At 48.6% G+C, this 12,658-nt stretch overlaps 2 protein-coding genes across 2 annotated transcripts; both read left to right on the plus strand.

The window, feature by feature from the left end:
- Window positions 1-221: 221 nt before the first annotated feature.
- ETH_00020820 (uncharacterized protein) lies at window positions 222-806 on the plus strand (the record flags this gene model as incomplete). The annotated part of the gene is made up of 1 exon (XM_013377712.1): window positions 222-806. One exon carries the CDS (start codon window positions 222-224, stop codon window positions 804-806), a length of 585 nt encoding a protein of 194 aa, XP_013233166.1.
- Window positions 807-11,570: 10,764 nt separating this feature from the next.
- On the plus strand, window positions 11,571-11,951 carry ETH_00020825 (uncharacterized protein; the record flags this gene model as incomplete). The annotated part of the gene is made up of 2 exons (XM_013377713.1): window positions 11,571-11,746; window positions 11,900-11,951. 2 exons carry the CDS (start codon window positions 11,571-11,573, stop codon window positions 11,949-11,951), a joined length of 228 nt encoding a protein of 75 aa, XP_013233167.1.
- Between the last annotated feature and the right edge of the window lie 707 nt (window positions 11,952-12,658).

Consider the following 12,658-nt stretch of genomic DNA (forward strand, 5'->3'; position numbering starts at 1 on the left):
TTTCGAGAAACATGGTTTGCAAAGCCTGTTTCAATAAGCAGTCACGAGCAGTGGAACCAGTGCCGACACAGCTCAGTGGCCGACCTTGCGTCCTAGCAGCAAAGTAGATCTTGCTGCTTCCCTGAGTTATCTCCTCCTTCTTTGAGTCACCAACTAAACTTCAAAAGTCATTTGCATTTGTTCCTCGTAATCCAAGTTATGGGGGTCTCTTCTCGCCCAAGATGTACCGCGCCCCGCTACATTTCTTTATTCCTACTTCGCTCGCATGGTTGGCAACCCACGGCGCCAATGAAGGGAGATGCGCCAACCTCGTTGAGCTTATGGATATGCCTTTAGAAGCTGAAACACTTACAAATAAAGGCTTCTCTGTCCCGGTTCGTAGAGGTCGACGGACAGCACTAGGCTTCTGCACACTGTTCGTGTTGGCGGCCGCTCTCGCTGTAACATTTTTAGTGACGAAGTGCTTCAATGGAATCCGAGCAGGCAAAAAAACAGAATATGGCACGCGGAGACTTGCAGAAGCTCCTGACGACTCTTGTTTTGTAAGCGCCGCTGAAAAACGTAGTCTGATGATGAGCTGTAGCCTTCAGGCATCACAGTTGTTCCTCAAATCTGAAATGTGCTCTTTAAAACGTGTGGTGCTGATACCAAGTGTTCTCGGTTCACATTGTGGTAGTTTTCTAGGGTGCGTCGTGACGTTGGTCACTTGCTTTACGTCGGTACCGTTGTCCGCACCGCACCAAGCTGGCGAAGATCTCACGAGTGACTGGAAAGGCGAGACGTTTCAGAGCACTAGCCACAGCTGATGCCAAGGCTACGGGGAGCTATGCAATCTGGCAACAGAAGCCAGCTGCAAAGCTCGAGCGCTGCGTGTTCTGTTGGCCAGCGACAGCGATATGAATAACTTTATAAGTTGCCTGCCGATAGGTACGCCTGCTTATGTCCGCAAAGCAAAGCTTATCTTGGTATCACTTGCATTGCTGCATCGTCATTATGCAGCACACTGTCAAGACGACTTGCCTTGTTGAGTCAGCTATTCAAAAGCATGGCCTTTGATCACCCTTTGAGGTGTTTAGACAGCGACAAAGACTGATCAGGTTGAAACTTTGCAGGGAAAGCAAAAGGCGAACTGTTATGGCATCCATAGGGTGCATTTTACCTTCTTTGAGTGGCGAAAATGGGAAATCTGAAACTGCACTGCTTGTGCCGGGTAACTGACAGCGGGAAACCAGAATCAGAAAGATATTGCCAAAGGCGCGACTGGTACGTGCAACAAATACATGTTCCGCAATGCCGCGTGACTATAAAGCCCAAGCAGCCGGGTGAAAAGTGAGGGATGCTTTGCAACGGCGCATCAGGCAGCCGACAGTCCTTTGATTCCGGCTGGGCGCAGTATATGTAGGAAATGCAGCGAAAACCTGTTCACAATACCTGGAAAGCCATCAGAAGTGCGCGAAAGGATATTTGTTTGGAGGCAGAGAGCGAATGTCCACGCAACTGCGCAGGCAAAGATGTGCGACGGGCTATCACGCAAAGTTGTAAATCTTGCGTTGCTGAATTCATGACACAGATACGTTTTGGGGCCCTAGTGTAGCCATTTGTGGCAGCTACAAGCGAGCCGGTGGAACAGCTGTACGCTGTTGCGCCATTGCCATCCACCTTCATGCTTTTTCCATAACACCGCCACGGTGATCACATTATGCTGCGTGTGGCTTCGCGAGATTTGACGAACAGCTTGTAGGCCTTTGCAATCGCTTGCCAACAAAGTAGCGCGGCCAGCCAAAGTGCACGTATGCAGACAGGGTGACGTGACGCTTAGTCCTTACTGCAGGAAACTCTGCGGTAGGTGAGTGGCGTTTCACGGCACTCTGCTGCCGCGTTTACTTTGTTTTCGTCGGCGGACACCACTACGCGTTGATCGAGCATCTGTAGAGTTGTGCACCAGTCACTGAAACGCACCATGAATATTGAACCCGTGCTGGTCAGAAATTGCTAATATGTGCGCTGCGTGCATGCTGAAGGTGAGTAAGGTAAGTGGAGAGCGCTGCAAAGGAAGGAATGAGAAACTGCATAGGATGGAGTGTCGAGAATGGTAGCATTAATGCTTGGAATTTGATGGTTGTAAACTGATGTGGAATGGGTCGCAGTTGATAATGATGGACGCAATTGGCCCACATGAACGAGGAAATCCGGCAGCTGATGAGGACATTAAAGCGTTTGCGTGTTTTGTTTTGTGGCATCAGCGCGTGTTCGCCAGAGGGAGACGACATGCGTTGAAATTGTGAAAACTCTGAGCATGCATTGCGCAGTTGTGTTTTTTTGATTGTCTCGAAGTATGCTGGAAGTGATAGAAAAGCAGAGGACCATGCTCGGAGCACCTAGCTGCCTGACAATGTTTTGTCTGTGGAATTTGCATGCAAAGAGGCTGAAGTGAGTTATCGAAAAGTTGATTGAGGGTTGTGAAAGCGCGCAGTTTGCATAATCGGGAGGGGTGGCCATGTACAAATGCGAGGTAAGTTCCGACGCATCTTTGCAGAGAAGTCCCGCGAGGTGCCTCCGCACAAAGTTGCTTTTGCCTCGCGCCAGAAAAGCTGCCTGGCAGAGCAGCAAAGGCGTTAATCTTGCACTTGTACGCTAGAGATTCAGTTTGCGACTGTATCGCAATGCTCTTTTCGTGTCTACCAGAGTACTGTATTGGGGTGTACGCATGCTGCTACCGAGCTATCATCCTTTTGGGTGTGTCTTTGACCGCCGCGTCGAACGCAGAAAGCTGAATGCGTTTTGGAGTATTTCACAAGATGTGTGACGGTCTCTAGACTTGCGTGGCAGTGCGCAGGCGCGCAACTATACAGGGCAGATCTGCGCAGGCACTATGCTGTGTTGCATGGCGCTTGCTGCAGGTAGCGCTGCTGAAGCTGGGTGGGGCTCGATGACTTTATGCAAGACTGCTTGCTGCTGTTTGTCCGTATAAACTCACTCATCTAGAATCTACAAGTATAGTTCTGTTCGACGCCAATCGAGTTGTGCAGCATTTACTTGCATGCAGCATCAGCAGTGAAAACGCACTTGGCAAAAGTGATTTTAGGTGCGTGCTTTCTTTGCGGAAAGTAGGATGTGCGTTGTTGTCCAGGCGGTGCTGCAAATGAAGAGGTGGTACATTGTACAGGATTGAGGTGTCGTGGGTAGCTGCTTAAATGCCTGGCGTTCAGTAGCTGTAGCCTGTTGCGAATCAGTCAGAGCCGGTTGTAGCACCCATTAAGTACGCATGCATTTTGAGGACCGCTAAGAACGAGATAGAAGATGTAGCGCGGAAATAAGAACACACGAGATTGAATAGATGGTGCGGGGATGAGAGCGTTTCTCTTTTGCCGTTCATTACTCAAATGCAGACTCGTTTTTCAATTTTTAATGCTCTGCATGGCAACCCTAGAAACACCAAGTATGTAATTAGCGTTCCGAGCGCCACGGCATGTTTGTGCGTATATTGGCAATGACGTACGGTCATGAACTTCCGGTGGGGTCTGCTGCGTGTACAGGCACAGTGGCTGGGGTATCTTGTCGAGGGCTTTGTCGGTATCGCTGAGATCGCTTGGGCTTCATGTTCGATAGTAAAGGGTGACATAAAGTGCATAGCTAAATTCGACGTAGTTGCGCAAAAAAATCATGCAGGCAACTGCCTCGTGATATTGCTTTTGCAGCTCAGGCAGAAGTGACTGGCTGCACGTAAAATACTTTCTGCATTTGTGAAGCACAGTTTCGCTACGCAGTTTAAGTTAAGTCTGGTTTGGACAGTCAGCAAAATGAGCAATTGGAATCCGAGCACGCTATTTTCCTGATGCTGGCATCTTAGATTTGTGTTAGGAGCTTCAACTTTGGCCGCATGGTGCTGCTTGATCGTCGGCGTGCCTTCGACGCACTATGAAGTCCCCTGCACTTGCGTCGCAGTCACGTGGCACATCGAGATGGAAGCTCCTTATGCAGGTTAAGTGACGTGCGACTTATCCTGTGAAACCTGCTCCAGACATTCGTTTTATTCGGTCAGTAAGCAGTATATTGCCGGTAGTTTACGGCTGCAGCTTGGATGAGCGTTTGTAGAGTTGTGAAGCAGTGATTCATAGGCAGTGTCAGCCGTGAAGTACTATTGGCCAGAAGTGGCTGTCGGTGCGCCGCATGCATGGGGAAACAAAGAGGGCGTTGAGAGTCTACAGGTTTTGGATATATACGGAAAAGAAACTGCGTAGGATCTTATCTCCATGTTTTGTATCTCTGTAGCACGGTGTCGGGCAGATGCATGATGTTGTAGGATTGGTCACAGGCGACTGTGAAAAGCAGAACAGTGTTGACCGCTGTTTCAAAGGGAGATCGGAAAAGGAATGCGTGCAGCAGGGCATTTGGCGCTTTTGTTTTGACTGCAACTGGATCTCACAGAAACGGCGAATACTTCTACCACGCACCTTGCATTTCTTACGTTTCAAGGGTTTTTTGCATGGTGGCAGCGAACGACAATACTGGTGCTGAAGAGGATCGGCTGGCTTGCTGAGTTGGGAGTGCAGACGCAGTAGGTGAAGTAAATCGTGCAAAGGGTATTTGGGAGTGATGAAGCTGCTCAGCGGGCTCTCAGCAGGGCGACAAGCAAGACGACGCCCACGACAATATTCGAGGCATCTATGCAGCGACGCCCGCGGAAAGGCTTCTCCAACGGTTGCGCGTTTGTCGCGCAGATACGCTAGTGCGTGGCTATGAAGTCTGCATGCGAGTCTTGCCGCTTTTGACTTTTAATTCAATGTTTGGCTCCAGCGCATTGCGGTTTTAGTAACAAGGAGAGTGCATTATTGAGGTATTTTTGTTCTATTACCCTGTCATCCAGCTTCCACATATGTCTTTGACTCGGCCAGGCCGAACACATGACGCTGGTTTTGGTTTGCCGTGTTTCACGAGCAGGTTGATGGCCTTTGGAGCTGCACACCAGTGAGGTGGAGCGCATCCAGACAAAGGGAAATCACTGCAGGCATGATGCTTTTCCTGCAGGTGGTTTTGTAGAAAATAGTAGGCGTTTCATGGCAATCTGCAAACGTTCTTGTTTGCACTTTGTGAGTCGATACTGATTCATCTAGAATTTACGAGCGTAGTTCTACCTGGAATCAGTAGAGTTGTGCAGCATTCAAGCGAGTGCATGCAGCGCGAGCAGTGAAGATGTATTTGTATTAAGAAGAAGCGAATCTAGGTGCGCTGCTTGCGTGAGGAGAAACAGGATGTGCGTCAATGGCCTAGAGGTGCTGCAAGCGAAAAGGCGAGAGATTGTGTTGGGTTGAGGCATCAATGGCTGTCAGTTTAAAGCCTGGCGTCCATTGGCTGTGGCGTGTTGTGGAGCCGCTCAAAGCCACGCACATAAGACAAAAGTCACGAAGACACTTTGCACCAGCTGGGAGCTATATCTGACAGGTGGTGTTGGCAGACATTGAGTGCCGCTTCAGTGCAACTTGTTTCAAATATTCGTTTTATTCGGTCAGGAAGCAATAATTCGCCGGTCGTTTACGGCTGCAGCTTGGAAGGGCTTTTGTAGAGTTGTGCAGCAGTGATTCATAGGCAGTGTCAGTCGTGACGTTCTATTGGCCAGAAGTGGCGGTCGGTGCGCTGCGTGCATGGGGAAACAAAGAGTGCGTTGGGAGTCTAGTAAGTGTGATGATGGCTGTTTGAAAGCGTGGGAATATTGCCTTGCAAAAAAGGAGAACGTTTGTTTTTTGCGTTCTTCTAAATGAATGCGACAGCAAGCCGCATACAGTGAAACGGTGAACACTTCGAGCCGGCGTCATGCATTCTGTCGGTTTAAGCCTCTTTGTATATGCGCTGGCAGTGGAGAAGAAACGGCTGGAAAGAAGCGACAATCTACTTGTGTGAGCCATTAATGCAACTTTCGAACCTTCAGTAGACCGTAGAAGGGCTTGTGCAAATGCTTACTGCGAGAAACAACTCAAAAGGAAAATTACTGTGCGTGAGATATCGGCGTAGACATTGAATCTGAAATGAGCCGTGGAGTGGTTAGAAAAAAATTGAGTTAAGACCAAAGAGGATGTGCATGACTGCAACGGGAAATTAACATTTGACGGTGCGGTCCGACGCACTTGTGTAGATCGAGCAAGAAGCCTCCGCACAAAGCTGATTGTTTATGTGCAGTCACAAGAATGCCAGGCTATAGGGTGTGTAGGCGAATCGTGCATTTTGAGACTATAGATCAAATGAGTGTGGTTCTAGAACAACGTGGTTTCGACGGCCAGGGGAATGCTTGATTGGGTCATGTGCAGGCACTTGCCCAACAATCCACCTTTCAGGTGTGTCTTTGACCGCAGCATCGAACGCAAAATGCTGCAAGTGTTTTGACATGATTCGGAAGACTCGCGACAGTCTTGCTCCCTGGCAGTGGGATGGTGCGCAACGACGCAGGGCGGATCTGTGCAGGTACTATGCCGTGTTGCATGGCCCTTGCTGCAGGCAATGTTGGAGAAGTTGGATGAGGTTCAACGGCAATATGCAAAAACTGCTGGTTACCTATCGTTGGTCGTCACTCATTCATCGAGTTCTGTTTGGCGTTTGTCGAGTTGTGCTACATCCAACAGTGTGAACCATCAGCAGTAAAGACGAGTTGACCACAAGTAGATCTAGTTGCGTGTGTGTTTGGGTGACTAAAGGAAGTGCGTTAGTGTCCTGGCGGTGGTTCAAATTGAAGGGCAGAGGCTTGCGAAGGATTGAGTTGTCTTTGGTAGTCGCTTTACTGCATGGCAGTCAGTGGTTTGTATTTGTTGCGAATTTTGTCAGAGTTGATTGTTTCAGATAAGAAGCTGCAGAGGCATTTGACTCCCGCTGGGAACGAAATCGAACAAGTGGAGCGGACATGAGAGAGCTTCTGCTCTGCGTTTTGCGACACGAATGCAGATCCTCTATTCGCGCAGCATATGCGTTGCATGATAACAGTGAAGACGCCGAGCGTGTACTGTGTATTCTGTGCGTGTCGTTTTGCTTGCGTGTATGTTGGCATTGGCGCAAGAATGAAGGCTTCTGCTGGCGCGGAAAATCGGGCTGTCTGAGGCCGTCTGCCTGTTGGGTGTGTGCGCAAACGTGGCTTGGCGGCTCCGTAAATTACCGAATGGTTTGTCGGTACTAACGAGACCGCTGAGGTTGCATGTGCGATAGTGAAGGGTGGGGTAAAGTGCAATGCTGATTTCGATGCAGCGAACGCTTGCAAAAACCTTCGTTGCGGCACTGCTTTTGTAGCTCAAGCACGAGTGACTGGTTGGACGTAAAGTTCTCATATGCTGTATTTGCATATGCTACCTCTGTGAGGAATCGTTGCATTTTGCGCTCCTAGCTATGTCTGATTTGGACAATCAGCAAAGTGAGCTATTTGAAGCGGACAACGCTATTTTCCTGACGTTTAGATATAAGCCGTGCATGAGGCGCTTCATCGTTGACCGCATACTGTTGCGTGTTCTTTGGCATGTCTTTGACACAGTATGATGTTACCTGCAATCAAGCGGCAGTCACGCAGCATAACACGATGGGCGTTCTTTATGGAAGTTGCTTGACACGCCATTTTGCCCCTAGAGCACTCAACGTTGCTGACATTGTCGTTTCAGTACGACCTGCTAGAGAGACTCGTTTCATTAGATCAGCGGGCAGTGGCCCGTAGTTTACCACTTCAGTTTCGTTGGGTATTTCTAGAGTTGTGCAACGGTGACTCATAAGCGGAGTGACCCGTGGCATAGTATTGGTTGGAAGTGGCTGTTGGTGCTTTGTCCGTAGAGGGAAACAGGAAGTGCGTTGAGAGTCTAGAAGCTTTGAAAACATAGGGATATCAAATTGCGTAGGATTGAGGGTTGATTATGGCTTTTCTGAGACATGGCATTGGTTGGTTGTAGGCTGTTGTGGGATCTGCCAAACTCGATTAAGGTAGTCAGAAAATCCACCATCTGTTGCTGCAATGCAGGAAAGAGAGACTGGCGGCTTGGACAAGGGAGCCTTCGTTTTAGTGTTTTTTCCCAAGAGATGTGTGTGGATGTAATATCCAGACGGCAAACTGGATGCAATGAAACGGTGAACGCTTCAAGTATGGACCATGTACGCTGTCCGCTGCTCATTTGTGCTTATGCTAACAGTGGAGAAAGAACGAAGCCTCATGCTTGAGCGAAACTTTTGAGTGTGTTGACACCAGTGCGAAGCCTGGATAGGCTCGTCAACATTTTTAAGACTAATAGCGGATGTGCAAAATAGTGGCGGGCGTTCTGAAGCGCACAGCAACCTCCGGCGCATCTGTGCGGAAAGCATTTACAAGGTGCTTCCACACGCAATTGCTTTTGTGCTACCCAAAAAGGCGAACGTCTGTGTACACGGTGGATATACATATAAAGTGCACATGAAGGTCCGATGTAGCTCTGTAGGGAGATCTTCCAAGCAGCCTCCGCGCAAGGCTGTTTGTGTCCCGCACACAGGCAAGCGCGTCGCCATAAAGTCTGTATGCAAATCACGCATTTTGAATGTAGAGATCCATTGAGAGACTCTATCGTAGTGTGAGTTTGCTGTCTGTGAGAATTCGCTATTGGGGCGTGTGCAAGCTATTGAGACACAACCCATATTTCGGATGTGTGTTTGACCGACAGCTCGAACATACGACGCTGTATCTGTTTTGGTGTGTTTTGCAAGATTAGCGAGAATATCAGGTGTTGCGTGGCAGTTCGGTGGCGCGAAGCCATGCAGGGGAAATATCCAGGTACCTTGCTGTGTTGCATGGCGCTTGCTGCATGTAACGTTATGGAAATTCGATGGCGTTTCACTGCAATCTGCAGCAACGTTTGTTTGAGTTTCTTTTGATGACACTCATTCATGTAGAATCCAAGAATGCAGTTCTATCTGGAATCAGTAGCATTGCGCAACATTCACGAGTGTACAGCATCAGCAGTGAAGTGGCATTGACCAGAAGCGGCTATAGGTGCATTGTGTGCTTGCGGGAAGGTGTGCTGATAGTCCAGAGGAGCTGCAAATGCACTGGCGACAAATTGTATGAAATGGAGGTGCCGTTGGCTGTCACGCGCCCATTTGGAGTTGGCCAGAGCCGATTGTGATGGACATAAAACATACAGACTTTTGAGAGCCTCTGGGAACGATTTCGGTGAGAATGCCTTTCTTTTGCGTTTCGTAACTCAAGCGCACATTTTTATTTACGAGGCAGATGCCCTGCATCGTAATTTTAGAACCGGCGAGCATCTACTTAGCTTTCTGGGCGTCCCAGTTTCTCTTTGCGCGTACAGTGGCAATGACTTGGGGCTGTGGGTTTCTGCTGGGGCAGTGAGTCTGGCTGTCTTAAAAGGTATCTGTCTACTTCGTGTGCAGGCGCAGCGGCTGGATTACATTGTCGATATGTTTGTTGGTATTGGTAAGACCGCTTAGACTGCACATTCGATAATAAAGGGCGGCGTAAATTGCATGGCAGACGTCGATACATCTGCGCAGCGAACTCTTGCATGCAGCCGTCTTGCGAAATTGCTTTAGTAGCTCAGGCATCAGCGTCTGACTGAGCGTAGAATACTCATGTCTTGCATTCACGGATTAGAGGTACGCTGAATGCTTTTATGGTAGTCTGATTTAGGCGGTTTGATGAATGGACTATTGGGACCTCAGCACACTGCCTTCACGAAAACCATGTGTTAGCTGTGTCTTCGGCTCTTCAACCTTGACCACATAATGCTGCTTGAGTTTCGGTGTCCTTGACGAAATATGACTGTGCCTCCAATTGCGTGGTATTCACGTAGCAAAACGAGATAGGCGCTACTTATGGACGCTTTGTAGCATCCTAGTGCAGCTACTGCTGCTGATATTGAGCGTTATTTCAGTACGACCTGCTGCAAAGCCTCCTTCCGTCAGTGGATAATATTTTGAACTAGTTTACGACTACACTTTAATTGGACATTTGTAGAGCTGTGCAGGAGTCACTTGCAGGCAGCGTGAGTAACGACGTCCTACTTGCAAGAAGTAGCTGCCAGTGTGCTGTGTGCATGGAGGAAACAGGAAGTGCGTTCGGAGTCAAGAATCCGCAAATATATACGTAGAATAAATTGCGTAGGATTGAGTGCCGGGAATAGTTATCCTGATGCATGGCGTCCTACTGTGGTATTCTGTTGTGGAATGCCACAGCCCATTGTGGTAGCCAGGAAACCTCGTGACGGTTGTTACAATGCAGCAGAGAGAAATTGGTTGTCTGGACAGCATTTGCGTTAAATGTGCTCCCATGAGATGAGTGCAGACGCAATATCCCGAAAACAAACTGTGTGCATCGAAAGAGTGAATATATCGAGCGTCCACCTTCCCTTATGCATATGTAGTCTCGTTTGCATGTGTGCTGGCAATGTAGAAGGAACGAAAACTTGGACTAAGAAGAAAAATCTGGCTGCATGAGTTGTTACTGCAGACGTAGAGGCTAAGGTAGGCCTGTGTGGACCGCCGAGTGGGTGGCAAAAGAGTGTAAACCGGTTATACAAACACGAGACAGCATTAGGCGCATCTTTACGGCATGTTCACAAGGCATCATTCTTCACGCGAAAACGGCGGTATCTGGTGGTACAACGGATTTTAGACGCTGCATACGTAAATAGAACGTTCAATGTGTTATCCTCTTTAAGACTAGTTTTGACTATTAGAACAGTGCGCTCGTATTCTGTGAGTACGCTTTTGTTGTTCTGTCCACCCTCCTGCCATACCTTTGGTGCTTCCTCCTTGAACAAGTGATGCTGTTTGTGGTTAAGGCGCTGTTCTCAAGCAGCTTGTAGGCCCTTGTCGCTGCGTAGAAGTGCCAGACACGGGAAATATATGCAAGTCGGATACCCTTACGTTTGGTCTTTTTTACATAAGGTGCTGTAGCTATTGAGTGGCTCTCCATTGCGGTAAGAAGAACTGCTTGTTCTTTCTGGTTGGTGGACGTCTTTTCCGCACCAGCTACGACTGCAGTTCTGTGGATCGTGGACAAAGCTGCACAACTTTTACACACACGCAACGCGCTGAGCGTAGTTGGTGTTGCAAGATGTGGTTGTAGGTGCGGTGTGCGCGATCTGGGAAGCAAATATTGCTTTCAGGGGCAGGAAGCGTTGCGCTTACGCAAAATGGAGATCCTATGGGTTTGGGCGACGAGCATAGTTGCCCTGGTATTTGGCGTTTAGTGATGGCGGGCTGTTTTGGTCGATTGTGGTGGATAATTGGTGAGGGTTGGCGCAAACTGTTGTTGGAATCAAACAGCTGGTGCGCACTGATGAGCCTACTCACTTTATACTCCGTGACATGATTGCGTGAGCACTCTTGTAGCTGAAAACAGCATTTATCCAAATCAGGAGCAGTTGGCGCTTGGCGCGGGCATTTGGCGCATTTTCAGTTGTATCCGTGATTATCGGCACTAGGTGAAGAATGAGGGCTGGGCTTGAGTCATAGCTTTTGGCTGTCTAAGGATTTGTGTCTTTTCAGTGTGAAAATACAGCTCTATAGTAGATCATCGAAGAAACTAGTGATACTGCTGGGCGTCCATGCTCAAGAGTATGCAACATGCAGAAATGGACGGCAAGCTCCAACGAATATGCACAGAGATGCCTTCCAAGGAGCCTCCCACAGAGTTCTATTCGGTGCAGGGAGACGAGCACCTGGCCACATGGGAAATAGACATCGTGCAATTTAAATTGAAGTTGCAGCGTGCGCTTCACGCCTGGGTCTGGCGGTAAGAAGACTGAGCTGTTAGGACTTGGGCATGCTCTTCTTTGACTGTCAACGTTTGCGCTGTTTCTTAAGCTCTTTTCCACTAGGCAAATTATACCGCTTATAATTTCGCTTGTTCTGCAAGCAATATAGTGTCCTCTGATTTGTGTTGCAGGGACATAGAACTCGGCCAGATTAGGAGCGTCTATGCCGCTTGGGTGAAGTGACATTCGGTTCTTACTGCAAGACACGTAGTAGAAACAAATTAACTCTTCGCTGCGATATTCAGTGACTATTTGTTTTTTCTGGTTCGCGGAAATGTGCAAGAAAGCTGTATTTGCAGACTTTATCACTGCAGTTTTATCAGGCGACCAACGAGTTGCGTGACTACCACTTGCCGGCAGGAACGCCAGTGGAGGTGAAACTGATAAGGAGCGCAGTAGTCCAAATGTATGGTATTCGACGGACATAACACTGTTCTGGAGTTTTTAGCTGACGGTTGGGCTTGGCCGAAATTTTGAATTGATACAGTCTGGCAACAAGATCCTACAGGTGGTGAGGACAGGAGAGATTTTCGCTTGCTTCGTTTCGTGACAAGAGTGCAGTCCCTGTGCTGCCATTGGAGTCAGCGAGCATCAAAGCTGTGAGTAAGCTGAACGTATTCTGTAAATTCTGCGGTTGTTGGCATGTGTTGGACGCCGGTATTGGAGGAAGTATTGTAGCTCATGCTGAGGCGTAGCCTTTGTCCATTTGGTATGGTTTGCCATTTGAGCATGCAGACGTAGAAGCTGGAATAGAAAGTGGGACTTCCGCGAGCACTTAGCGCCCATGCAAGGAATTCATGGTGTGAAGAAATGCACGAAAAGTTTACATGTCTCTATGTAGGATCATCTTGCAAGCAGCTTCCGCACACAGCTGCATTTGACTGGCAGGC

This window comes from Eimeria tenella, genomic scaffold (assembly GCF_000499545.2).
Source record: "Eimeria tenella Houghton genomic scaffold, Eth_scaff6, whole genome shotgun sequence".
Lineage (NCBI taxonomy): Eukaryota > Apicomplexa > Conoidasida > Eucoccidiorida > Eimeriidae > Eimeria > Eimeria tenella.